Source organism: Helicoverpa armigera, chromosome 4 (genome assembly GCF_030705265.1).
Source record: "Helicoverpa armigera isolate CAAS_96S chromosome 4, ASM3070526v1, whole genome shotgun sequence".
Lineage (NCBI taxonomy): Eukaryota > Metazoa > Arthropoda > Insecta > Lepidoptera > Noctuidae > Helicoverpa > Helicoverpa armigera.
In genome coordinates, this window is record NC_087123.1 from 6078329 (window position 1) to 6106308 (window position 27980).

General features: G+C 37.9%; 2 protein-coding genes across 3 annotated transcripts; one reads left to right on the plus strand and one right to left on the minus strand.

The window, feature by feature from the left end:
• The first annotated feature begins 94 nt into the window (after positions 1–94).
• On the plus strand, positions 95–20544 carry LOC110384051 (polyamine-transporting ATPase 13A3). 2 transcript variants are annotated; one of them, XM_064034108.1, is made up of 20 exons: positions 95–328; positions 4352–4579; positions 4727–4955; positions 5055–5259; positions 5556–5769; positions 7318–7448; positions 7533–7715; positions 8031–8219; positions 8519–8731; positions 10953–11090; positions 11608–11721; positions 11806–12079; positions 12439–12566; positions 12871–12994; positions 13505–13666; positions 14068–14222; positions 14692–14915; positions 15518–15666; positions 15968–16155; positions 16682–20544. In XM_064034108.1, the coding sequence occupies exons 1-20, from the start codon at positions 295–297 to the stop codon at positions 16811–16813; spliced, it is 3414 nt and encodes a 1137-aa protein (XP_063890178.1). In that variant the 5' UTR covers positions 95–294; the 3' UTR covers positions 16814–20544. The 2 variants fall into 2 exon arrangements, with proteins under 2 accessions (XP_063890178.1, XP_063890179.1); XM_064034109.1 differs by having other exon boundaries at positions 4364–4579.
• On the minus strand, positions 20365–27867 carry LOC110384052 (sodium channel protein Nach). The gene is made up of 11 exons (XM_064034110.1): positions 27479–27867; positions 27201–27298; positions 27010–27112; positions 26731–26908; positions 26513–26658; positions 26331–26436; positions 25845–26121; positions 22454–22592; positions 21461–21564; positions 20974–21157; positions 20365–20721 (listed from the first exon to the last, which is right to left on the minus strand). The coding sequence occupies exons 1-11, from the start codon at positions 27667–27669 to the stop codon at positions 20601–20603; spliced, it is 1647 nt and encodes a 548-aa protein (XP_063890180.1). The 5' UTR covers positions 27670–27867; the 3' UTR covers positions 20365–20600.
• Positions 27868–27980: the final 113 nt, after the last annotated feature.

The following is a 27980-nucleotide window of genomic DNA, read 5'->3' on the forward strand; positions in this document are numbered from 1 at the left end:
TTGAATAATGACGTTACATTGTGAATTTAGTCGATTTTACAATTCCAACCAGAGACAAATCATTTGATGTTTTAATTATCTGTAAATCAATTTATTCACCCCCCTAACCCCATGCCCCTGTCCCTTGTCATTCGTGTCAAGGTGTGATGTGAATAGGTGCGGAGTATATCCCCCAAAAAAATCTTAAATAATATGCGATGAGGTAGCACCGGTTACTTAAAAATAACTAAACAACATCTAAGTAATATGCCTTAACTCTTTTGTGTTATAAACCTTTTAATAGTTTTCGCGGGAATGCCGAACATTAATAATGCCTGCGCCGCCAATGGTAAGTCTTGCACACTTGATTAAATATCTTGTGACTCATAAAAAAATACAAGAATGCAATACATGTGACTTAAAATGGAAAAAATAATAAGTATATTCTAATTTTAACATAAAGTGTATATTTCCCATCCTTGAATTTATGACTACGATGCAGAAATGTGCTATAGGAATATGTCTCATAATATTAGCAAATTTTAGCCTCTCCTGAAAAAGCACACGTTGAAATACGACAGTTAAGGGTCAAGGCTTGTTATAAATAACTGCAGATTGTAAAATATGCAAACGAAATATGTATTATTCGAAGTATCTCATATCAACTAGGCTTATTAAGCGTAATTATTGCGCGACTGCTGTATTACCATGACACTTACCTCATGCTCAACAGGAATATTTATTTTTATTTGAAAATCTATTTTGTCAACACTCCATAACTTAGATCAGTTTTATATTTCCATAGAATGCAAAACAACTTATGTAGTGGAGACCCATTCATTATTATAATTAGAGCTAATTTTCAGAACTTTTCTAGTAGTCTGATATTTTTTTTATGATAATTCTAAGATATCAAAATATTGTCCTGATTGAGCTTTAAGATATACCTACTGCTATTACTGTATAGAAATATTGCTGACCATTTCAAAATATTATGAAATTTGTATCATCGGAACAAGGTGTGTTTGAAATAAAGTAAGACATAGATTTCAAAAGTAAATAAATAGCAAACTAATTGAAGCCAATTGACAGTTATGTACTTACCACATCTTCATTAAGAAACATGGGAAGTGGATTATGGTCCAGTATATGCTTCATTAAATGTTACGAATCACATAATATCAATCTAATTCGTCGACCGTCAGATTTGCTTATACATAGGTAGTTATACCGAAATATTTTTGCAATGCTCCGTATAAGCTTAAACTTAGTGTTGATAAACGTTGACGAAGAAAACAATAATTATTATGTCCTGAAATCTCATTTCCTAGTGTGTTCGATTCAGGTATATTGTCTTACGCTATATAAACCTTTACAGTAGGAAAGTATTTTCTATATCACTTATTACAGCTAAGCAAATTTTTTTTCATTTCTGTTCCTTAAAAAAAAACTGTAGGATTCTTTTGGCATTCATGTTAAGCGGTGTAGTAAATTCAAGCAAATATTATAATTTTTTTTCAATTAGATCTATATTTTTATTGAATTTATGTTTATGTATTCACAAACTTAGTAGAATTGCCTAAATGCGAATTCACAGCATTATCATTTAAGCTATATGTGTTACTGGGGGTAGCGTTGGCATAAAATAAAAACACAATTGAGAAAACCTATTTAACTGATTTGAAATAATAACTGTTGTGTTTTTATTTTATAAGTGAGGTGATTTCACTGTGTTTGCACTGTTTTGTTATATTTTGTATGTGAATAACCTTTGTTGTCTGTATTATATTTGTGTTTTACATAATACACCCATTAAGTATTTGGTTAACAGACACTCATTCATAATGTACTAATAAAAATACTAACAAAAGAATGTTTAATTAATTACTAATCAAAACTGCTGTGGTATCACTTTCACTTGTCTATAATGTGCAAGATATTTTTCGCCCCATGCTTTATTACGTCTCTAACACGGAACCTTTACTAACACAGCTTCTGCTTGCACCACCTTTAACAATTATTTTCACACATTAAGTAGAGGTTTGGGAGTTTGGTTTATAATGATAGACTTATTGGTTCAGTTACATGCACATGTATAGTTACTTTACAATATAAATATTTACTCTTTGTAATATAAGTGCAGAAAAGCAAAAACAAAAGATTATTTCACAGTTAAGTCATTAAACTAGTCTTGAAAGGTATTTAACTTGGTGACCTGTAAAAATTAAAACCCCCATGTGAAATATAAATCCAAAAATAACATCTGCATTCATCTTACATACTATTGCATTGCATTTAAGGGAAAAACACAAGTTAAACTTTAAATAATATATGTACTTCTATTGTCTGCTTGCTTTTCCTTGTTTAACATTATTTATATTCTATGTGCAGCTTCTTTTGAATCTGCTTTAAAGAAACTAGTACTAGGGTATTCCCTCAGCAAATATGTCTTACAAATCTTATTGGTTTATCCCTAAGTTATTTTTAAATCGAGAATGTTCTACTTCCCCATCCATTCGTAAGAAGAGTCCATGAAAAATTAAAGAGATACTCAAAAGACTATCCAAATTTTTTTGTATAGGAACTGATGATTTCCTGGCCTAGTAAACATCATAATTATCTATTTTGTTATTAATCTTGAAAATAACGTAGATTTAATGAATGAACTTATGAATGAATAGAATTTGTTATGTCATGAACTCTAAAATATTATTGGTATCGAGAGTAAAAGGGTGTAACAAGTGAGATTGGTCTAAGCTTCATAGGCACGCATGCAGCTATGCATTTCAGGGACCGCGGCCAAACCAACGCGCAGGTTCATTGACCGAATGGCGGGTGTGGTACAATTAATGTTTGTTAATATCTTTGTTCATTGGGGATAGTTTCGCTAGATGACTGATGACATTATTTTGCTATTGATGACACATATTTTAAGGAACTTTGTGCTTTAACCGGGCTCGGTCGCCAAAAGCGCGATCCGCGAATACACGCTGTACCTCGATTCGGTTCGCCCCGCCTCCTGACCAGAGGGTGAGGTCAACTCTCAATAGGTCATAGGTCCTTTGAGCTAGTTTCAGATTTTCAGATATCTGATTTATCAGAAGTTGATTAATTGTTTAACTCCGATTTGTCCCAATTAAAAATTGTAACTGTTTTTTAAGCGATAAAGTTTGGGTTTGAAAATCAAAAGTCATTTATTCAAACTAGGCTGAAAAAATCAGCACTTTTTAAAGGTCAAATTTACAAAAGATAGAAGTTTCATTGAATAAGTAAATTTATATTATATTTATTTTTGGTTTTGCAAACTGCTAACAAAACAGCTAAAGGAAACAAGCGCCGCTGCACACTCGGATGTTAGTAGTTCAGCTTGCCTAGACCGATCACATAACTATGACGTTTATGACTAAGCTAGTCAAGGAGTTCATCATTATCATCACTCGAGCCTTTCCCCAACTGTGTTGGGGTCGGCTTCCTACTCAATATTAAAAAGTCATCAAGTTGCCCTGTGCAATTCATTGCTTGAATACAAATTGGTGAATGCAAACAAATGAGGAAAATACCTGCGTAATATGTACCTATGCCGAGATATTATCTGAAATGTGACATTGCGATAAAATGCTATCGAAGTCCTGACCGAATTAAATATGACATAAGCTCGTTGTGGTCACACGGAAGAGCTGCACAGCAATATGCAGTCTCACGCTAGTTCGCAGTGTGTAACAGTTTATGCGTTTTATTTATTCCGGGTTTGGGCGGACATGAGCAATACAATGTCACGGTTTTACGTGTATCGATTAATTACGTACTACTAGTACACTGCGCTTGTGCAATTTATGACCTAGTTGAATTTATGTTTTATTACGTAACAGTGACCATCTTTGGTCTCTTCTGCTCTGTAGCAGGGTCGGCATGATGGGGGTGGAAGGACACGTTTTCTAACCTATGTCTTCATGTTTGATATGCATTACAGAAATAAAAGGTACAGATAGGGCCTTTTTGCATGTAATAACAATGTAGCTGATAATCAGCTTTCGTTTTCATCTGTAACTAATACAAAATATTGAACTGACGTCGATTTGGAGAGCTAAGCTCGGCCAGAATCGCTCGTTCCCTGTATGACCTGCATGTTCAAGCCCTGACCTAAATACAATTCGTTGACATCCCCGGTCCATCTCGACAACAGAGGTGATGGGCAACTGTAAATATCGACAAGAGCGCCACGTTCCTATCATCGCAATGTATGCATCATAAAAGATAGCTGTAAAGTTTGATAGTTCTGAAAATTAAATTCAAAGCAAACAAACACAGTGCCACCACCCACGGCCAACAGCTATCCCCGGTAAGGTATGCAGACCGTTTGTTTGAATTGCAGACGAATACGAAGTCATTGGCGAGACGCAGTGGCAAGTTATCGAGAGCAGCGGCGATGAGCAGACCATCAACATCCATGGCTTCACGTATTCCAAATTACGCGCAGCTTTATTACACACCGTGTGCATATTACTATGTGGATTACCATATTTTGCCCTCGCTTATTATCCATCGTACAACAGATTCAAATACATAAAATGCAGTTTGAAAACGGCTAAAGAAATTTGTGGTAAGTAGATGCAAAAATTGATTTCAGCTGATTAACCCAAGTCGAATTGTGAACGCAAGTTCTAGCTTGATTCGATATCACATGACTCAGCTTTTTTTCTGTTATATTTCGTCAGACAATTGCATAATCATTTTGATTACTTTTTAGTTATCGATGCAGACGGCGGGTGGACCACAGAGAAAGTGCTTGAGATCGACCTGAACCTATCCAACCATAAAGATAACAGACTGCGATATTTTATGTACAAGCACAACCGTTTCATTTGGCTTAATGATCAAGGAATCTTCATTAATGTTCTTGCACTCAATGAGAAACTCACTATTCAGTTGTTGATGGAAAACATGTCCGGCATAAATAAACGACAGCAAAACGAATTGTACGTATGACGAATATTGATAACGAACCAACCGTATAAAAGCTATTTAATAAACTTTTTCAAATTGAAGCCCCTTTTTATCATGGCTATTATTTTCAGGATCAAACTGTATGGCACCAACTCAGTAGAAGTAGAAGTAAAGAGTTACTGGACCCTGTTCGTCGAAGAAGTGTTCAATCCATTCTATTTATTCCAAGTCTTCTCCATTATACTTTGGTCTTTGGACGAATATTATCAGTATGCTACATGCGTTTTCCTCTTGTCCGTTGCGACCTGTATGCTGGCGTTATATCAAACGAAAAAGGTAATTTATTAATTTTAATACGTAGTTGTACATAATTGTGACTATTGTTATAAATCACAAATAAACTCCTAAATTGGCTTTTGCCTTTTTGCATCCTGTTCTTGTTTATGCAGCTAGCATTACACTTTTAGAGACTCTTCGGAGTAAAATCTTATTATGAGGTTATGAGTATAAGACTGGCCATTAACAAAACCTGGTGGTCGACGCTGCCGTTCCAACCACATTACCTTTCCGAGAGATCCCATGTCTAGTTCCAAAGGTACATTCGAATATTTAAACAAACAATTTTTCAACAGATGAGCATCAACCTGCACAAAATGGCCGGTTCTACCAGCGCTTTTACCGTAACCGTTTTGCGTCCAACCCGCTCAGGCCGTGAAGAGTGCGTGGTGAACGCTTGTCGACTCGTTCCCGGAGATGTACTAGTGCTGCCACCTGACGGCTGCGTGATGCCCTGCGATACCATGCTCCTTACTGGAACCTGCATCGTTGATGAGAGCATGCTTACAGGTAGGCAATTGTTTAAGGAAACTTTGTATGATAAATAAGATTGGAATTATCTGACATTACTTGTAAAGGGCTAATGTCAAAATTATATCTCTAGTAAGCAAATTATCGGATGGATAGAATATTGGAAATGGCCGTCAGGCAGCTTTGATGAACAAATGAATATGGGTAGGGAACGTGCCACTCTCTCTCACAATTATACGCATTTGGATCACTTATCACAATACGGACTCTTGAATTTATTTATTTGACCTACAATTTTAAATCAAGACCCAAGTCTTATTAAGTAGACAACTGCTTCTTAAGCTCTTCCTAAAGACAATTGTTTAAAACTATTTTATTGTGGTATATTTTTTTAACAAGCTTTCATAATAAATGTATTCTAGAGTGTTAACTATTTTTGCTGTAAGTTCATAAACTTTTATTACATCGAGACCACCAGTGACCACTTAAGGCTTTCATTCTTAATAAAGGGATTACTTTGATTTTCTGAAAACGGTTTTTGGTTTAATTTTCGTTAAACTCTCGTTAAATAGAAGAAACGCGAACCGATTCTGAAGCCGTTCTTTCCCCTCGACAGCTTGATTAATACGACAGACATGGCCTAGCTGGAACCATTTCAATTTAAACCGCGCACCAATATTCTCTGATACAATCAGACGCGCATTCCTCCTTTAAAGAACACACAAAATTGACGTTTATTAAGAATTGATCTTGTCAATTAAATCGTATCAATACATGACTCAATATGTATAAAGTTATTGATACTTATTAGTACGTATGTTATGTATCCACGTGTTAGATGTCAGTTGTAGTACTGTTTGTATACTACTGTTTATAAAACATAATTATGTAATATTAAATTATCTCATTACATAATGTTTAACGCAAACAACGCGTAGAGATGCTTTCGTCACAACTAATCTTATGGCAACCTATGTAAATATAGTATTTTTCTTATGTATTAATAGTTTCACGTGTAAATGTCATTGAATGTGGCCAGCGGAAAATTTTAAAGGGTTATTTTAAAACTATCGTTAAGTATCCAATAGAGTCCGTCATCGTGAATTAGGTCAGGACAGCTCGCCGTCATTAAAAGTTACTCGCTTTGAAGGCTGATATGAGCGTAATCGGTTCAATCGGAATGTTACTGTATTTCGCATACATTTATGTTATCAGTCCTGAACGTGTGAATGAAATTACTTTCTAATTAAAATGTAAAGCAGAAGCCTTGTTGTGGAACAAAATAGATATATTTTCCCCTTTTAGAAACCGACAATACTGATGTTCTGTATTGTGAACTTTACCTCCACACTTCTCGTGATTAATATAAAATTCATAATATAATACAGACCAAAAAACACTTGGGTACTATTGATATTAATAACAAAGCGACAATCGGAATACAATGTAGCAGTCCCTAATACAATGTGGAAGTTACAAACAGGTTTGATGGTAGTCTAAAGATGCACCTGGTGTCATGTAAATAGTGATTATATTCCCGCTTTTCTATATAAGAATGCTTTGTGTAAATATGAATGTTTCTTTTAGGTGAAAGCGTGCCTGTAATGAAAGGCCCCCCTTGCTCGTCTGCAGAAATCTATTCAACCGAAGGACACAAAAGACACACCTTATTTGCTGGCACCCATGTTTTGCAAACACGATTTTATGGCAACAATCAGGTACATAGTCATTTTTTAAGCCTCAGGAATATTATAATCCTATTAAATAGGACCAACTTTGACTTATACATGCTTCCTTTTCAGGTCTTAGCTAAAGTCGTACGCACCGGATTTTACACAGCCAAAGGAGAACTGCTGAAAAGTATTCTGTTTCCGAAGCCCTTTGGGTTCCAATTCTACAAAGATGCCGTCAAGTTTGTCATATTCATGTTCTGCATTGCCGCGATCGGAATGGGATACTCTATCTGGCTGTATGTCGTGCGAGGAGTAAGTATATTGGTGCAACTTACGATTGTAAAAAGCTTTGACTAAAGAAAACGCTTATCGTCTTGCTATTCGCAATAAGGTTCAAAATAAATATAATAAACAATTTTTGGGAAACTAAAGTGCGATATCATAGAAATATTCATTCGGGAACATTTCTAGTTAGAATTCATAAAATTGCTCAAATGGTAAACGATTTAATACTTCGTTCCAAGTTGCTGTGTCCTCTTAAGACAATACATATACCTCATAATACTTAAACCTGATTGTAGGTACCAACATTAAAATCAATATTAACATAACTTCCCTTATCTGCAGAGTCTCGTGGGCACAATAGTGCTCCGCACCCTGGACATCATCACGATCGTAGTGCCGCCCGCACTGCCGGCCGCCATGACAGCCGGCATCGTCTACAGTCAGAACCGACTGCGCAAAAACAGGATCTTCTGCGTATCTCCGCCTAGGATCGTCATTTGTGGAAAACTACAAGTTATGTGTTTTGATAAGGTAAGAAATAGTATTATAGGTACTCAAGTGGTTTCATAGTTTATCTCATTAGAAGATGAACTGTTTTTTTTTTAATAGGTACCTAATGCTAATGTCTATACATAAGCTAAGTTTCACCTAAGTCTTAGTTGTAGCGTTTTTGGTAACAAACATTCTAAGATGATAAAAATGTATAAAAGAACCATTCTCAGTATTAAAGTAATAAATAAGCACTCATTATACAGACATTGCTCCAAAAATATCCCAAAAACTCAATTATAATCAAATTGTATGTACTTACAAATAATTTATTTTTTTAGACTGGCACTCTAACGGAAGACGGATTAGATTTCTACTCCGTAATACCGGCTCGGTCGGGCGAGAAGTTCGGCGAATGTGTAGTGGATGTCGGCGGCTTACCCGTGACCAGCCCCTTGATACAAGCGCTGGCGTCCTGTCACTCGCTCACCAGTATACAAGGACAGCTCAAAGGCGATCCTCTAGACTTGAAGATGTTTGAATTCACGCAGTGGGTAAGTGGTTGATTTTCAATCTAGGTACTACTTTGTGATCTTAAGGTCACAAATTAGTCTTTTACCTAATATCAATCCATGTTTGAACATGGGCTTAACCTAACGTTTCTACAGATAATGTGTCGTTTCCATCTACGTTTATAACGAGGAAAGATTTGATAGTTTGCTCATTTGATATGAATAGGCTCCGAAACTGTTTGACCGATTTGAAGATTTTTTTTACTGTGGGAAGTTACTTTATCCCCGATATGAACATAGGCTATATTTTATCCGGGTACGGGTAGCAAACACGAGTGAAACCGCGGAAATATGGCAGGTTACAGGTACTCTTTAATCTGCCAAGCTTACCCTTAATTTAGAGAAAAATAGGTCAGGAACTTCTGTTTAATTATGCTGCCTGCAAAGACTATAAAACCACTTGACTGCGCATACAGTGCCCCGACGCTCGCCAAAAGTTAGTGATTTTGCGCGTACTATAAGGCTACGATCAGTACGATCCTTTAGTAGCGACCAAGTCTATGACCTGCAAACACGCTAAATTACTGAGGATTTTATTTAGTAAAAAATAAAAAAAAATGCCTACATGCGCGATGAAATGGTGCGGGAAACAATCCAGGACATCTAGTTACAAAAAGAATGGCATCGGCAAGTATCAATACCAAAATTAGGCTTTGATTTAATTATATTACGAAATACCACAGGGGTCTATTTAAATTGGTGGTTGGTGAACCGCGCTCACGCTCGTTGATGTCTTTTGGAAAAGTCCCTTTCTTTCATTAAGAAATTCTAATACGTCCATCTCTTTCTTGCCCTTTGTATTCCTATCGATGAAATTCGGGCTGTTACCTTTAAGGATGAAGTGGATATCGATAATAGTAAAATATTAATTTAAAAATATGTTTTATTTTGGCTAATGAGTTAATTAACTGACTATAGCGTCGTTAGAGGCAGCTGTTCTTGGTGCCTCCACAAATTACTTTTAATGTAATTTAAAATAATGCCGACGTTTATTTAGTTCAGCGATTCCAACAATGTTTTTGCCTATCTTAGTAAGTTTTTATAAAACTCATAATTTTGGAATAGTTATATCGTGTATCTATTTAAAATATATCAAGAAATATGTAGACGATCGATTATCGTTTTTTACCAAAAACAATCAGGGCCCTAAAACAATAATTCGAAAAACTTATACTAAATTAACACATTTTAAGAATCAAACATTTTCTTGTACGGAGTTCTTTTTTGTAATAGACTGATTTTTATTAAATATTCTTATACGATTTTTATTGAGTTTTTATTACTACGATGAAATACATTTTATCGATATTTTTTAATTGAAAGAGAGCAATCCCTTGCTGAGCGTTCTCATGCAACTCGACCTTGAACTGACCAATAGTAGCCGCGGATTATGCCGCGTCCCCCCGCCCGCAGTGGTGAGTCGTGTTCTTAGAAGAAATTGGCGAGTGCGCTCTCTAGTGGTTATTTACTTTATGGCTGCCTGTATAAGCACTTCCCTCGAACGGAAGAAAGAATTTCCTCTCTTGTTAATAGGAAGTGAGTTCTCATCGTTATTTGACCTACTATTTCTGTAGGTGCGATGCATCATATCCTCAAATGTTTACATGGAAACTGCAATGATTAGATTTCATATACTTAGTTGAAAAAACAATGGTGAAGTCATAGTTTCCCATAACACATTACTAATGTCTATACTCGGAAATGATCTAGTAAAACATTTCACATTGATATGACTTTTATCTGATGTGTGCTGCGTTTGTGATAGATAACATTGGGCCAAATACATACACCTAGTGTAATCTCAAGTGTCTTGTGTACTTGATACTGATACAAATTTTTGTTTTAAAACTACTTTTTGTAGTTTCGCCGCCTACCGGAACTAACTATGATCTGCGATAAAAAATATTCTAGGTTGTTCCTGATATCAAATTTATTTTTTCTTGACAATCTTTAAAAACGGAGAACCTTACTAAGAAGACACCTCATATTTTATTTTGTCTTATAAATGAGCTCTAAACCGACGCAGACCAGAAATCTCCTCATATTTTGTAGACAAAACAAATGAATAATGTAAAAGTATAGCAAATATTGATTAATAGATCTTGCATTGATAAGAAGTAATATATGTGCAGGTGCGCAACAAACTTGATTTTGTTTCATACTTATGAATTTGATTTGTTATTTTTATTCCATATTTCTCTAGATACTTGAAGAACCGGGCCCGGAGAACACACGGTACGACAACTTGACACCAGCTATCGTGAAACCCGTCACTGGCAACAATGAAGCTTTGCAGAATTTGGAAGACTATGATCCCTTCACCATGGAGATTCCATATGAGGTAATTATTTAAAACAAAAAAAATGTTCTATATTTAAATATTATGTTAAAATTTGGCAAGCTCGTTAAAGACACTCCCATGGTAAGCGCATGCTTGGTCACTTATTTATTTAGTGGAAAACCAACGGCTATACAAAACAATGTTATAGACATAGATAGAGAAACAGAAAGCCAATTATAGGTTTTCACGGATAGTAATAGAATAACAAGCTTATAGCTAATCAGCTGGTCTATGAGATATTAAAATTAGTTATTACAAAGTTAAATTTTGAATAAGTCATGATTTAGTTGCCTACAAACAAACCACAACACTCTAGGTATTTAATGGGTCAAAAGAGTATTCTTTACATAATTTGTTTAAATCCTTTCTCGCTCGTTATGCGCGGGATGGCGTCTGACAGGACACAGTGGTGGGTTAACTTTGAATCGTTATAAACGTTACACACCCTCAAACGTTACATGCGAGTGTCACTAATAAAAATGCCAATCTTTAGTAATGTAAAAATTATCTGTTCTAGATCGGTTTGCTTCGACGGTTCCACTTCTCATCGGCGCAACAATCAATGGGAGTTATTGCTCGAGTGCTCGGCCAGCCGCAAATGGTTTATTTCGTAAAGGGAGCACCTGAAAAGGTAAATAACATCACCAACAGAACACATTTAATTTAAAAATTGATCGATTCGATTTTTATACATTATGTATTTTTATTTTTCTAGGTTGCTGGTATGTGCAATCCAGATACTCTACCAGAGAATTTCAGCTCGATCCTCAATGAATATACCTCAAACGGTTTCCGAGTAATCGGTCTTGCCCACAAGAAGCTCGATCGTAAAATGAAATGGGTTGACGCACAAAGAGTCAAGAGAACTAGTCTTGAGTGCGATATGGCTTTCCTAGGCTTTCTAGTCATGCAAAATAGCCTGAAACCAGAGACGACCCAAGTCATACGCGAGCTACATGACGCTTCTATGAGACTGATTATGGTCACAGGTTTGTATTTTGGATTTTAATATTGCTGTTGATCCTTTTAAGCCAAGCCCAAAAGAAGATTATGAAATAATTATCTTTCACTATCATTAGTACATTGATATGATTCGTATCATGCGAATCCTGTAGTTTCTAGATAGTGAATTTGAGGAAAGACTGTCTCTCAGATTTTCTCAATTTTGTTATATGGCCAACACTTCTTGGAAGGACTTTCTTCCAAAGATGTTCACGACAGACGTAGAGTATTTAACAACACATGAGGAAGTCATTTATAACATTGACAATTACTCTTAACCGCAAGCTCCTTTTGGCATTTTTTTTTCATGCTATATTGTTGTGATTTTCTTTTATTTATTTTTTAGGGGACAACATAATGACTGCAATGTCGGTGGCTCGAGGCTGTTGCATGGTGCAACCACATGAAAAGCTATTACTGATCACCGCAGGACAGCCACAGACTAACGACACCCGCCCTCCGCTTATTATGGAGGTTAGTTTTTATACCAGGGACATTTTTGTATGGTATTTATTAAATACTATTTTCTTTGTGACTAAGGATTGTAATTGTGTCTCTGGGCACATCAGATAATTAATACAAATAACAAGAACATTTTCACGTCTAAAAGGGCACATAATCTTAAAAAGAAATCTTTGTTTTATCAAGGGATATATCATATAATTGTCCATATGCTGGAAGCCGACCCCAAAATAGTTGGAAAAAAGGCTCGGAGGATGATGATCCTTCATTTCAAATTATGATGTGGCCACTAACTTAAATCTATTCATCGTTTCAGGTGGTTGGTGACGGTGGGCCTCCTAAATTGCCATTAGATGCGTATGTGTTGGCTTTGGAGGGTAAAACATGGGCTGTGATACGTACTCATTATCCTGAACTAATGCCGGTCGTATTAACTAAAGGTAAATAATGAAACAACCATTCATTGAATATTAACATGTATGTATTTCAATATTCAAGGATCTTGTTTCCTTTCCATTAAAAACAGACCGCTCTCAGATGGCATGCTAATAAGACATACTCTATCTAACTATCCTCCAAGCCTTGTCCTTTCTACGATTTACGATAATATCGTCCTCCCACCTGGCTGCAATTCAGGCACTATTCTCAAAATTTTCCTCATCATGGCAGATTAAAATATTATCCGTCGTAACACAAAAACTTATAAACGTCTGTTGAAAACTCAAAAAAATGACAGATTATGACATTGAAATAAGGTCCGTTTTGAAGCTACACTTTTTTATACAAGTGTTCAGCAGATGTTTAAGTTTTTGTAGAAAGGCTGTATATTTCTAAATCTATTGACTATAGTTCTCGCCAAACTTTCTCGTCCTAGAACAAGCTAGTCGCTTTCGCAGAAATCCAATTGTGGGTATTGCTAGCTAGGTGGTAATTAAAAACTGTTCTTCTAGGCATGGTATTCGGTCGCTTTGGTCCAGACCAGAAGACGCAGCTGGTGACGGCACTGCAAGGCGAGGACTTGGTGGTGGGCATGTGCGGTGACGGCGCCAATGACTGCGGCGCTTTGAAAGCCGCGCATGTCGGGATATCGCTCTCCGAGGCTGATGCTTCAGGTAATAATTATTAGAAGAAAATTACTCACTACCTGCAAAAATATTAACTTTTTCTAACGTATGTGTCAAAAGAACCGGCCATCCAATACTTACGACAGAGGTGTCTGTTGCTAATATTCTAATTTGTGCCTCTCCCGAAATCAACAGTAGAAAAACGACTTACTGAACATTCATGGCAAATAGATAAAGTTTCTGATAGGCTATCAGGATCTTATTTGACAGATAAACTACAACTTTATTTCGCAAGTTTGAAATATCAAATATTTGGCATAGATTATAAGCAGCCTTTCTATGGCAGATGGTATTAACTATCAGTAAACGAACTCACATTGATTATCGATAAAAACATCATTGTTCAAAATTGTTATTACAAATAGATCTAATTGTAACTTTCATTTCAGTGGCGGCCCCATTCACATCTCAAGAGCAGAACATCAAGTGCGTGAAACTGCTCGCTCTAGAGGGACGCTGTGCTCTGAGTACCTCATTCGCAATATTCAAATACATGGCTCTATATTCGCTCATCCAGTTTTTCTCGATTCTCATTCTGTACAATGTAAGTAGTTTTTTTTTACATTCCTTTATTTTACTAATGTGCAACTTTAAATAACTGGATAAAAGTAACATATAACAGTGGGGACATACATTAATTATGTGGACTACTTACAGTCGAGATTATTACTATCTCTATACATAATAGGTGAGTAGGTCATGGAGAGCAAAATTACTAGCAGAAATGTCAAAAAGAGTTCGGGGGACGAGGACAACGAGGAACATTTCTAGTTCCGCCCTCATACTCATCATTCTTTAGAACCTGCCCGTTTTACAAAATAACATCAAGGCCTATCTTCGACAGATTACTCTTGAATTGACAAGGAACCTGAACGCCTCGTTAGTTCTAGTAACTGATAACGTCTACCGTGCGTTACTTGACTTACCAGAAGGTGCCTGACCTGCCTTCCTTCATTTTTCTTTGCTCGGTATCTTAAAAATTTTCGTACTAGTGATAAATATTTCCCTTCCAGTTCTACTCAATCCTCGGCAACAACCAGTTCCTATACATCGACCTGGTACTGACCACCCTGCTGGCTCTGTCCCTGGGCCGCGCGTCGCCGGGCCCGCTGCTGACGCGGCAGTCGCCGCCCGTGTCGCTGGTGGCACTGTCCAGTATACTGCCGCTCGTCATACAGGTGTCGCTGGTGCTGCTGATGCAGATAGCTTCGATATATTTGCTGTATGCTCAGCCTTGGTGAGTTAAAAATGGGATGTACTTTTGTTGTTTTTAGGTTTGTCTGTTTAGCCAATAAAAGCAAAACAATTTCGTAACAGTCGATTTCTAAAACTAGATAGGATTTCGTTCCGTTGATTTGCGATTAGAGATTTAATTTCGTCATCAACTCCATCTGTTATGTCCATTTTTGAACTTTGTCATTAGCTCCAATAAATTATAACAATTTTCAATCTCTAATCTCAAAACAACGAATATACAGGGTGTGTCGTTCACAATCACATTAAATCCTATCGTATATACTTTATGATATTCTATGGCGAATTGTAAAAAAAATAACCTAAATAATCTTTTTTCTTTGTGTTAATAACACATTTTATTTAATGTGATTACGAACGACACACCCGATATGGGTTATAGAAATCCGCAGTTAATAAGTTAGTTTAACTCATTTAAAATGGTTATTTTTCTCATATTTCTTTGTTACCACAAGAACTTTTTGAAAACTTCAAATAGAGAACTAAAAATTTTCTTTTTCATATTCAATCAGCAAATAAACGAAAGCTTCAATAAAATCTGTATTTTATGGTAATTTTTTATCCTACGTTTACTTTCTCTTCCAGGTTCAAACCGGTTGAAGGCGGCCCAGACGTGGAACAAGTGCTGTGTTGGGAGAACACGGTCCTCTTCATAATAACGGCATTCCAGTATTTAATCATGGCTTGCGTTTACGCTAAAGGCTGGCCTTTCAGACAACCATTCTGCACCAACTGTAAGTAATCTATTATTTTTTATCGACTTCATTTAACGAGATTTTCGTTTATCTATCCGGATAAAAATAAACTACATTTTTCCTGCTTGTCCACTCGCGTTCTTATTTAGCTACATCACTCGGATAGCTCTTCATAGCAAATGACGGCCCAATCCGTCGTATGTAAGATGGGTTTCGCCATTTTTCCGAAGTTGTATTTGATTTAGATGTAATATAAAAGACTACAAATAACTTTGGTACTCATTTTCTTGCCTGCAGTATTTTAGTCATATCATCCTAAATTGTTGCCTTATCTTTCCAGATTACATGATGATAACCCTGGTAACCCAATCAATCTTCGTGACTGTACTGCTGCTGTGCCCATGGCATTGGCTGGCAGAGTTCATGGAGGTGGAACCCATGGCTTCAGCTGACTCCGAACAGACCATGTTCCGCATATATTTGCTGCTCATACCCGCGCTGCATCTCATACTGGCTATAGCTGTTGAGGTAAGCCTAAATGTTATAAGAGTAAAATATATAAAAAAGACTATTTAATATTTTACTTATATTCGAGATAAAAAAAAAAGATTACAATATAATATTTTATTTATAGCATTTTAACTATTAAGTATTTCAATAATTACTGTTTCATCCCTATTGCATAATAGAAAGAATTATTTAACAGCCACAAAAAACGTAGCTTGTTTGACGTGTAAATCGTCTGTGTCCCAAATTTTGTGTGGTAAATGAAATCGCATATTTATGTCTTATATAATACTAGCTTCTGCCAGCGGTTACACCCGCATCCCGTGGAAGCCTCTGCACGAACTCGGATAAAAAGTCTAAGCCTTCCTTGATAAATGAGCTATCTGACACTGAAATAATTTTTCAAATCGGACGAGGACTTCCTGATATTAGCGCGCTCAAACGAACAAATAAACTCCTCAGCTTTATAATATTAGTATTTATTGATTAGGCAATAGTGAATCATCGATATATAGTGACATATAACCTTCTTCTTTCTATCTCACAGGCGACACTATCGGACTCGGACAAGTTCTCCCGGCTGGGCCGCGCCATGCGGCGGCGCTGCGACAAGCAGGCGGCCGGCGACGCCGCCAGCCCGCTGTGGCCCGAGCCCCATGACCACGTGCAGCTCTGCTGACTGACTCAACGACACATACTGACACATCTTTTCATTTAAATCTATTCTATGACCTTTATAGCCCAAGTCCACTCACAACATAAACGTCAGTTTTCGTAAAACAAAAAAAAAACAAAGTAAACGGTTGTTTAAGAAAACTGACGCTTATGTTGTCAGTATACTGTCTTATATTTGGTATATACGAAAGGTTGAGGACCAAGTTCACCGACAACTTAACTTGAAGTTTGAATTTGCAAGTATATACTATCAAACCAGTGTATGAGGGTCCACCGTTTACGAATTAAGACATACGTACCGGAAAAGACATACAGAGGAATTAAGAACCACCTTTATTTTAGAAGTTGGTTGGGTGGTGAAAAGTAGGTAACAAATATAATTTAGATGAGATACGAATAGACAGTGAACTTGGGCCTGAATATATCATCTCGCTCGTCCTTCGTGCCGCCGGGACTGTCCCGCCCTATAGTTACCTTTAACTCCGTAGTGATAGCCGAGGTGCTACCGAACGATCAGTTCGAGCTACCTCCCCTTTGTGTTACTAATTACTTAATAAAAAAATATTTATTTTTATCAGTCGGCGAAAATCTTAATTATTTTCGTTTAGTTGGCTGTTACTTAATTTTAAGTCCGAATCTAGTAAAATTATACTATTGCCGTTAATTTTGGCGCTGGCGCTTTGTATATCTGTCGATATGCAGTTAGGGTTGAGCTAGACTTGCAAGTATGTATAATAATTTCATAAGCATAAATCTTTTATGCGCTGCACCCTACGCACAGTGGTCGTCATCCATTCAGAGGTAAAGAGTACTTTACCCAGTACGACACAAACATTTGGTACGAGACATTTCGTCTGGACATAAGCATATCAACACTTGCAAGTATTAGTTCAACGCTAACTGCATATCTGGTCATCTTATTCCTTGTCGAAACAGCTATATACAGTCTTTTGCGTTGTGATAACGCACGATGTATTTTCCACTCTGAATAGGATTGACTCGACATCTGCTGTGATAAACGAACTCTGAAACTTCCAGCGCTCAATATCATTCACGTATCATTGTAGCATTTCTGTACTATTTTGTTTTAAAAGTAGTTATTATACCAATTACAGTACTTTACTCTTAAGGCTGTATTAAAGTCATCAATTTATCTACTTAATTAAATTGCTGATATAACATAAGTTACTTAATTTATGTAATTCCGTGTATTCATCGAGTCTGTCAAGTATGATGTTTGTAAAAAAGTGAGAAGGCGCTATCGGAATAGGCAATCTCATCAACTCAATCGAGTATAAAAAAACTTAAACATACTTGTACTTACGCACTTGATAAGAATAAGACGAAGAACATGATAATTTAAAAAAAATACCCAATATATTTGGTTACGCTTAATTGTATGAACAAGGTAACTACTTAAGCGGGTGTAGTTCGTTTATTCGTTAAGATTCAACACTCGAATAACTTTACGTTCCGCCTTAATATTGCCCCATAACCATGGAGGATAAATATGATTATATTTGCACAAAGATAAATTACTACAAACTTATCTTTCATCTCAAAAACATGTAACTTAAACGATTAATATAGGTAATAATCGAATTTACTATTGTTTATGAAAGGGCCATTACAGAGTTCTTAAACAATAATTTTGATGCCTACCACTCGCGCTGCCAATTGTTTAATATAGTGCCAAAACTTGACAGACTCTTGTAAAATCCTTGTAATGTCACCTGTTATGTATTACAATATTTACCTGCAACAGTACAAAACTTGTTAGCTGGTGTGTAAACTGTAAAAACGAACACTGTGACATACATTACAGACGTTTATCATCACATACACACTACCACCTCTCATCATCTTCATAGAATCATCTCCTAGTGCAAATATCTTTAATTCTTTTAAACAAAGGTTGTCACAAAAAAGAAACATTGGAAAACAAATGAGTTTCCCCTAGCTTTTCTTTTTTATTTCATAGAAATATTTTACAGAAATCAATTTATTAGCAAATGTTAGTCCTATAAAATGAAATCATGGATTTAGGAATATAAGTTGAATCCTACTTATTTTATTATTGTAAATATAGATAAAATTATGAATTGAAATTACGTATGTTTGGGTATGCGCGATTAGTTTAAGATAAATGATTTGTGATTTTGCATTTCGCCCGTAATTCCCATACTAATAGAGTTTACTCAGGCTTTATTTATTTCATTTTACTATAATGTATCTCAACTCCTATAGATATCAGTCCTTGATGACTTATATCTGAATACCAAATAAAACAATCATAAATGTTTTTTGCTGTATTGTATTATTATCGTAAAATATATTTAAAAGGTGCACAAATTGTGACAAAAAAGTTATTTTATTTTACGGTGCTACTTAAATTATTTTTCAATTTAATTTAACACTATTATAATAGCTGTTAATAACATCAAATTATTTAATACCCACCTCTTACAACCCCAAAAGATATTATATAATTACTTATTTTCTTATATTTAACACATTACAATAATGTAATTAAGATTACTAGTAATAGTTGTGCGTAAACCACAATGTTTTAAGAAGTTATGTAACACCGTGTGGCACAGTTTACACTCGCATCCTTGTTCTACGGAGCTCCTCCTCGTCTACCTTATTATAATATACGTATTATTAAACATAAAATATTTGTAGAGTGCAATTTTATTGCATTAATCATTGGTATTGTCAAGTAATGTAAGATACAAACCAGTGAGCGAGCAGCATTCCGATTTGTGTACTGTTCAAACCAAAGGATCGTCTTAAACTGTTTAAATGTGTTAACGTAATGTTCCATGACTGCGTCTTACACCTTTATTAATAGTAAAAATATGATGCAGCACAATTTTATTATTGTATGTGTGTAGGTTAATCATATTATAAACTTTTCATTCAGACAGCGATACCGCAATTCACATTCTCTGAACGTTCTAGAAGTATTACATTAATGTTATATACTAAGTCGTAGAAATAGTCCCTTTTCATTGTGGGTTTGAAAGGTATTATGATGAAGCCAAAGTTGCTAGGATTCGTTGAAAGAAATAGTTTGGAAATGGCATTGTAGGTAAATAAACTTTTTTGGTAATAGAATTTGCAATTTTTATGTGTCTATGTTATATGTAATCAAGATACAATAAGTAGATATGTAAGTTGAAAATTTGTGAACTTCATTTGGACGTTGCGATAAAAATACAATCAGCATTATTAAGTAATATCTAATGTTCGGAAACGATGCAAGAGTATTATGATTCAATCATTTGGCGATTACCGCCAATGAGTGAAACGCGTGAGTAATAGATTGCTGAGGCAATTTATTAATGCAATATTAGTAATATTTAGGTATGTTTGATTAGTCAGAAATTTCATTCCTTGTTTTTAGTACTTAGACGTTTGGTGCTGCTTATGATTTAGTACCTTTTGTTCATAGATAAAAACGTAAAAATTAAATATGTATAGAATACACAGATCACTCGAAATGTTTCGGAACTTATATTTTTTTGTAAACTTGTTATTTATTGAACTGCATTATTGTGGTCGTTTTTTTAGACTTTACTGCATGTATGTTTATATTTCTCGAATTTTGGAACTTGTTGACTGTTTTTGTGTCCAATTGTCACAATAATGTAGTTCGATATAAATTTTACTAATTGCGACATTAGAATGGATGTATGACCAAAAATATTGGAATAAATATTAACTGAAATATATTATCGTTTCATTTCTTGCATGAGCTTATACCTAGCACAAATACTTATAACTATTTAGGGTAAGTAGGTGGGATATGCTGGAGGTGGTGAGTACTCTGGCGGCGGTGCTTTCTTAGCTCGCACCATTATCGGACGAGCGGGCCGTGCACTGCGCGGGAGTGGAGGCTGCTTCCACCTACAAACAAAAGATACCTCAAACAAAACATTTTCTACATAGTTTATGTACTAAAGGGGATCTAGAAGCCTTTGAAACTTCCATATTTCGGAAAACAAGACATAAACTTGCATTCCAGGTGCATATTAGCGACAACTTTCTTAGAATCGTCCTCTTTTGGACAAAGGCCTCCCAAGCTGGGGTGATTTGCCTATACTCACCGCTCAGGACATGCGCGTTGGTGAACATAATATTTAAAACATAGGTACTAACCAAGGCACAAGACTCAGATCGTGTGGAGGTTTAGGCTTAGCGAGCCTCTCCGCTCGCTCTTGACGCAACACGTCTCCGTCCCGCGCCGCTGCGCACCACGCTCGCAATGTGAAGTAGTAAATCAGTTCCACACCAGACAGCAATGAGAACCCTAGAAACAGGCCCGCTATGCCCCCAAAAGACACTGAAAATATGAAGAAATCCTTATAGCCCTGTGTACCTACTCTGGAATTTTTTACTTGTGAGTGATAAATCGCTCGACTCTTGTAAATTGACTGAATAGCGGATACTTCTTATGAGAAAAAGGTGCAGTGTTGAAGTCAAAAGGGCTTTGGGTACCTACTTAGTTTACAAAGAAAACAATATTTTGCAGCAGGAAACGCAATCGAAAAAGCGGTCGAAGAAAACCACAAGCGGGAATTCGAGTCTACCTAAGTAATAACAAAAATAGGGAAATCCATGCAAATTAAAGCTAAGTTTGACTCACCCAACAAGTCGACCCAACCGAAGAGCACCTCCCGTTTGTATCGGACCATTGGCCATGACACGAACTCTGTTTCCAATAGTGTATTGTCGTCACTTCGTGTTGCACTGTGAATTAATTACCTTATTTATTAGCTATCTTGTCTTACGGGTTCATTGGCCTTCCAGCATCTGGTAACAAATCTCACAAGTACCTAGCCTGCTTGTGTATCTGTTTCAAAGGTCTCATGTCCAATGTCATCTCAACAAAGTTGCCCGTTTTTTTTTTGTGAAAGTGTAACAAAACTGTCATTTTGACCATGCCCTTATTGCCTAGTGAAGCCTATGTAGAGGTATACCTACTCACAGGGCAGGGGAAAATCGTCGGAAGCAAACCCAACTATGAGAATTCATGATACTGCATCACATACTAGAACATATCTACCATGTTAGCACACGGTGAGTTCTAGGTAGGAATATTTTTGTACAATACAATGCGTCACTGATCCCGTCGTCTGCGTCATAATGACGTTATTAGTTAAAAGGGGCTATGGAAACGTTGGCATAAATTAGGTAAGAACTACGTAAGCTAAGTATGCTTCACAATTCATAAGTAGTCTATCTATACATATAATAAAATGATAGGAAAGTCAAAACTGTACATTGAATATTTTTTTAAAAGAATACTTGGGGGGTGATCCATGATCGATTCTGAACCCAAATATGTAGTTTTTAGAATTTTTGTCTGTATGTCTATTTATCTGTTTGTCTGTATGTTTGTCCCGGATAATCTCAAAAAGTACTGCATGAATTTAAATCAAATTTTGCATGACTATTACCTGGAGGCCGGTTCAACACATAGGCTATATATTATCACGCTATCACCCACAGGGGTTGAGCAATGAACGATTAAATAAACGAAATTGGAAATTCTATATTGCCCACGCAGACGAAGTCGCGGGCAACAGCTAGTAGATAAATAAGATGCTCAAGTTACACACACTAATGCAAAACTCACTCGACATCGGTAAGTTTTTCGACTTCGTAGACAGTGTGTGAGCAACCAAGCTCACAGTTGCAACGAGACACATCTGTTATTGCAGCTGCGTGCGTTGCTATACAGCCTAACTCACGAAGTGTGCATTGTTTGTAACCTTCTGTAACAAACAAAAGTTGACACAAATTTACACAGGTACCAAAATATCCTACGTATATTAGGTCATCATCACATCATCATCAGCCTATAGCAGTCCACTGCTGGACATAGGCCTCTCCAAGTGCACGCCACTGAGATCGATTTTCGGCTTCTCGCATCCAGCTCCTGCCAGCCGCCTTGCGCAAGTCATCACTCCACCGTGCCTGAGGACGTCCTACACTACGTTTGCCGAGGCGTGGTCTCCACTCTAGAACGCGTTTACCCCAACGGTTATCGGTTCTTCGGCTAATATGGCCAGCCCACTGCCACTTCAGCTTGCTGATTCGGTGGGCTATGTCGATGACCTTGGTTCTCTGACGGATTACCTCATTTCTGATGCGATCCCTCAGAGAAATGCCGAGCATAGCCCTTTCCATAGCCCGCTGAGCGACTTTAAACTTGTGAACCAGCCGTACCGACAGTGTCCACGTTTCGGCTCCGTAAGTCATGACAGGTAGGACGCACTGATTGAAGACTTTTGTCTTTAGGCACTGTGGGATCGACGATGTTAGGACTCGACGTAGCTTCCCAAATGCAGCCCAACCCAACTGAATTCTCCTATTCACCTCGTCCTCAAAGTTGTTTCTACCTAACTGCAATGTCTGCCCAAGGTATACATATTTCCGAACAACTTCGAGAACGGCGCCGTGTATCGCAATCGGTTCCGGTAGAACATGTTCATTGAACATGACCTTGGTTTTGTCCAAGTTCATCCGTAGGCCAATGCGTAGAAGATTCAGCCAGGTCGTTCAGCATCTGTTGTAGGTCCTGCAGCGTTTCCGCCATGATGACGATATCGTCAGCAAATCGCAAGTGAGAGATGTGTTCACCATTGATGTTGATGCCGCGTCCTTTCCAGTTCAGCGTCTTGAACATATCCTCCATTGCATTAGTGAACAGTTTCGGGAAATAACATCCCCTTGTCTCACTCCTCGATGCAACGGTATGGGCCTTGTTTGCTGATTCTGTACTTGGACGGACATTGTAGCGGCTTCGTAGAGACATCTCATCACTTGGATGTATCGCCAATCTACTTGACAACGCTGCAGGGACTCCAGAACAGACCAGATTTCAACCGAGTCAAAGGCCTTCTCATAGTCCACAAATGCTAGACACAGGGGCTGATTATACTCTTCGGTCTTCTGTATAATCTGCCGCACTGTGTGGATGTGGTCTATGGTGCCGTATCCGCTCCGAAATCCAGCCTGCTCCGGTGGTTGGAATTCGTCGAGTCTTTGCGCAAGTCGGTTCGTGATCACTCTTGAGAACAGCTTATAGACGTGGCTTAGGAGGGAAATGGGTCGATAGTTCTTCAGCTGGGTTTTGTCTCCCTTTTTGAAGAACAGGACGACAACACTCCTACTCCACGCCTCTGGAGTTCTCCTTCAAACAGGACGGCATTAAAAGCTTCTGGAGCTCCACCAGTAAGGGTTTCCTCCTGCTTTTAATAGCTCTGTTGTAATGCCATCCTCGCCAGGGCTTTTCCATTTTGAGCTGTCTCAGAGCGATCTCGATTTCGCCACTGCTGACTTCTGGCAGGTCTTCGGTGAAATGGCGTGTTAATGTGGCTCTAGAATCCTCATTTCCGGGATCAGGTCGAGATGCATGCGATGCGTATAACCGGCTATAGAAATTTTCCACTTCCGAAAGGACTGCCGGCACCGAAGAAACGACTTCTCCACTTGTTGTGGTCAGCTTCGTCAAGTGGCTTCTTCCAAGAGATTGTACGAACACCTTTGACCCCGATTCAGCTCAATTGCTCGTTCAATGGCAAGAGTATTGGAGCACCGGAGGTCGCGTCGTACGTGCTTGTTGATCTCTTGGTTTAGAGCCCGCTTAGCTGACGAAGTGACAGGCGGGTTTTCACGTCGTTTCTTCATAAGCCCTAATGTCTCTTCCGAAAGCTTTGATTTCTTGCCCTTACGCTGCATGTTACAGAATCTCGAACCTTCCTCCCTGAGGATCCGAATCACATATTCGTGGTTCTGGTTAACGTCTGTTGTGGTTTCCACGGCGGCAAATCGGTTCTCCAAATTTAACTGGAACGTTTCAGATCCTGTCATGGTTTGGAGCAGTGTTGGTCGGAGCCTGGCCTTCATCAGACGGAAACGTTCGGCCTTGAAGTTGATATTCAGAGAGCCTCGGACAAGTCGGTGATCGCTCCCGGTATTAAACCTATTGATCACAGAGACGTCTCTGAATATATGCTTCTTGTTCTTCATGATGAAGTCAATCTCATTTTTAGTCATAGTGTCGGGGCTTTGCCACGTCCACTTCCTTTGGGGCTGCTTTTTGAAAAAGGAGTTCATCAAAAAGAGCCCCTCGCGTTCGAGGAAGTTGACGAGCATTTGCCCCCTATGATTCCTGCTTCCAAATCCATGGGATCCTACTGCCGATTCGCCGCAAATCTGTACTCCCACTTTAGCGTTAAAGTCCCCCATGACAACGGTGTAGTGGGTCTTTGTAGTGAAGTGGAGGGCCCTTGATATATCATCAAACATATCCTCCACTTCATCGTCTGAATGTGTTGAGGTCGGTGCGTACACTTGCACTACCTTGAGGCTATACCTGTCGGTGAGCTTTATGATAAGGTACGCTACCCTGTTCGACACACTAGACACCTCCACAACGTTATCAGCTAGGGACTTATTAACCAGAAACCCAACGCCACCTTGGGATTGTTGGTCTCCCTCTCGGAAGTACATTAGGTGACCTGATTCGAGGGTTATGGTGTCCTCCCCCTCTCTTCGAACTTCACATAACCCTAATATGTGCCACCTAATCTTCCCAAGTTCCACCTCGAGTTGCGCCAGATGCGAGTCAAGCCGTAGCGTGCGGCCGTTGTACGTCGCAAGAGTCAGTTTATTTTGGTGGCCTCCCGTAACCCGGAGATTCTTCGCACCCCCTGTCCCACCGTAACCACGGTCGCCACCGTGACCGGGAATAGCGGGACTGCCGGGAACTAGGGGCCGTGGCTTTTTTGTGCTGCTCATGGAGGTATTTAGCCTACTGCTATCACGCTGGCCAGACGGGTTGATAGAGGGTTTTTTTCCGAGTTTTCCTTCTCTCGCACTGGTGTTCGGTGCATTTTTTTACTCCATTAGTCGACTTCTACGACACCCACTGGAAGAAGGGGTAGCGACATGTGTATTCTTAAGCCGTCGCTACACGGCCGGCCGTATATTAGGTACCTGTACGAATTGGTGTAACTTACTCAAAGTCGGATAAAAATGTGGCACACATTTGCAGAAAGACCGACTCCTTTGCATGCGACATTGCCTCATGCATGCTGAATAAGTATAAATGTTAGATGTCTCCAAGCGAACTTCATCAGCGAACACACATCGTCTTTGCCGAATGGATAGCTGTCGAGCATCCTCTGTGGTGTACGTATGTTTTACTGAAAACGACACCTTCTCCACTCGATGGTCCCAAGTATGTTGAGGACTTTGCTCTAGACCTGCCATTTCTTCGGTAGAATGAATAAATACCTGCAACGCCAAATAATACTTTAGCTGACATCGTTGATGAGCCGTTAGGTAATTTATCTAATGTTAAACTATTTTGTATCTAGATAAGTCACACTCACACTGATTAAGTTTTCAAATGTTATCTAACTAGGTACTTGTTATGTAATTTCTAGATAAAATTCAATAGAAAAAAGCGATAAAGTAGAAGAAAAAACCAAAGGGCTACGAACATCAAATGTGGTGTTTTTACGATCTGTGTTAAACATGAAAGACCATTTAGCGTCAGTCTCATGGATGAATGCTTCATTGAACAGCTCGGTTTGAGACTGTGATTGCCTGAAAAATGTAAATAAACAGTAAGGTTCGGAACAAGTAGGTCGGTTTTTAATTAGAAATTGTGAACTCATCATACCATGGCCAAACTTTTTCGGCATGTTTAGAGTTGAAAGCGTAACAGAATCCCATTTCAGTGAAAACGGGCATTAGCACATCGCAACACTCTTCAGAGTCACCCTTCCACTCACAGTCGTAGAACAATGTCTCACAATGGCGGACTATCTGTAATAGAAAACACGTGGTATTTCGAATAACCAGTGTTACCTATATTCATTGCATTTCAACATTACATACTTCAAAAACGGCATCTTTGGGATTTTTCGCCGGCGCAGGTTCATCGCCTTCGCTTTTTCCAATAAGAGTAGGATCCGATATGAATTCAGAGGCGCGTTCTTCTATAGACCGATATGTAAGGGTAGCTAACCATCGCAGCATTTCACCAGCTTTCGCCGGTGGTTCCGAACCCCAAATACTATAATCAGTAAGGTAAATAAGTCCTATGTATGTAGTAGGTAGGTACTGTAGCCTCTGGCTTGTTATTAAATTGATCCAGTTTTATATATAGTTACCTACCTTTCTATGTAGTTATCTAATAATTCATCATCGACAGGGTCTAGGTCGCATATTGTCACCGCCGGGAACGGTACATCCCAATTGTGAAAGTCCGTATCCAAACCTGTATTTGAAAGTAGATCAATGCAAAAGATTTTTTTTAATTGGTAGGAGTAGTTTCCAACACAAAATGCAGTTCAGAAATATCTTACCCGTGATAGTGGGGTTCGTTTGGAACTTTTCCCATAAGCTAACAATTATAATGCAAGTTGTTACTGCACCAACGGCCGTAAAACTGAACCACATAAACCTGCAATAAAACCCCCATAAATTCTTTTTTGCCTTAGCACACAAAAGACCACTGCACAAAAATGTCCATCAGACTTAATAATCACATATCATTACCCAGATGTAGGTAACAACTACCAATAGTTTAAATATTTATAACACTTAGCTAAAATGAATAATGCTGTTTTCAATTCATACTAACTTTTCGCAAAACGGCCTGTCCTTTTCAGCAATATATCGAACACCGTGTAAAGTTGAATTGTTGAAGAATTCCGTCGTCTGATGACGTAGACTTGCAGCCAACAACGATAGACCACTAACATCTGAAGCCGACCGGTTCTTTTTAGAACCTGGATTATCATTTTTAAAGTTGTATTCAGGATACACTTTCATGTCCTATCACATGTTCACGTGAAATGCTGGATTTGTGTACATACAAGATCGGCAATGAACTGAATCACGCAACAACGATAACATCTAAATTATCGATTGCCATTGCGTGATGCTTTGATAGAATATGGTACCTCATAGTATAGCCCGAGTTGGTTGGCTTCAATTACTATCCTACTGACTCAGTTCCACCCACAACTTATTGTTCATATGAGTCACTATTATTAATTGAGGCTCCCTTAAATTTTGGAGCAATGGAAACTTTCATCTGCCCGCGGCATTGCCCGAGTTGTGTATAGGTACCTACCTATCAC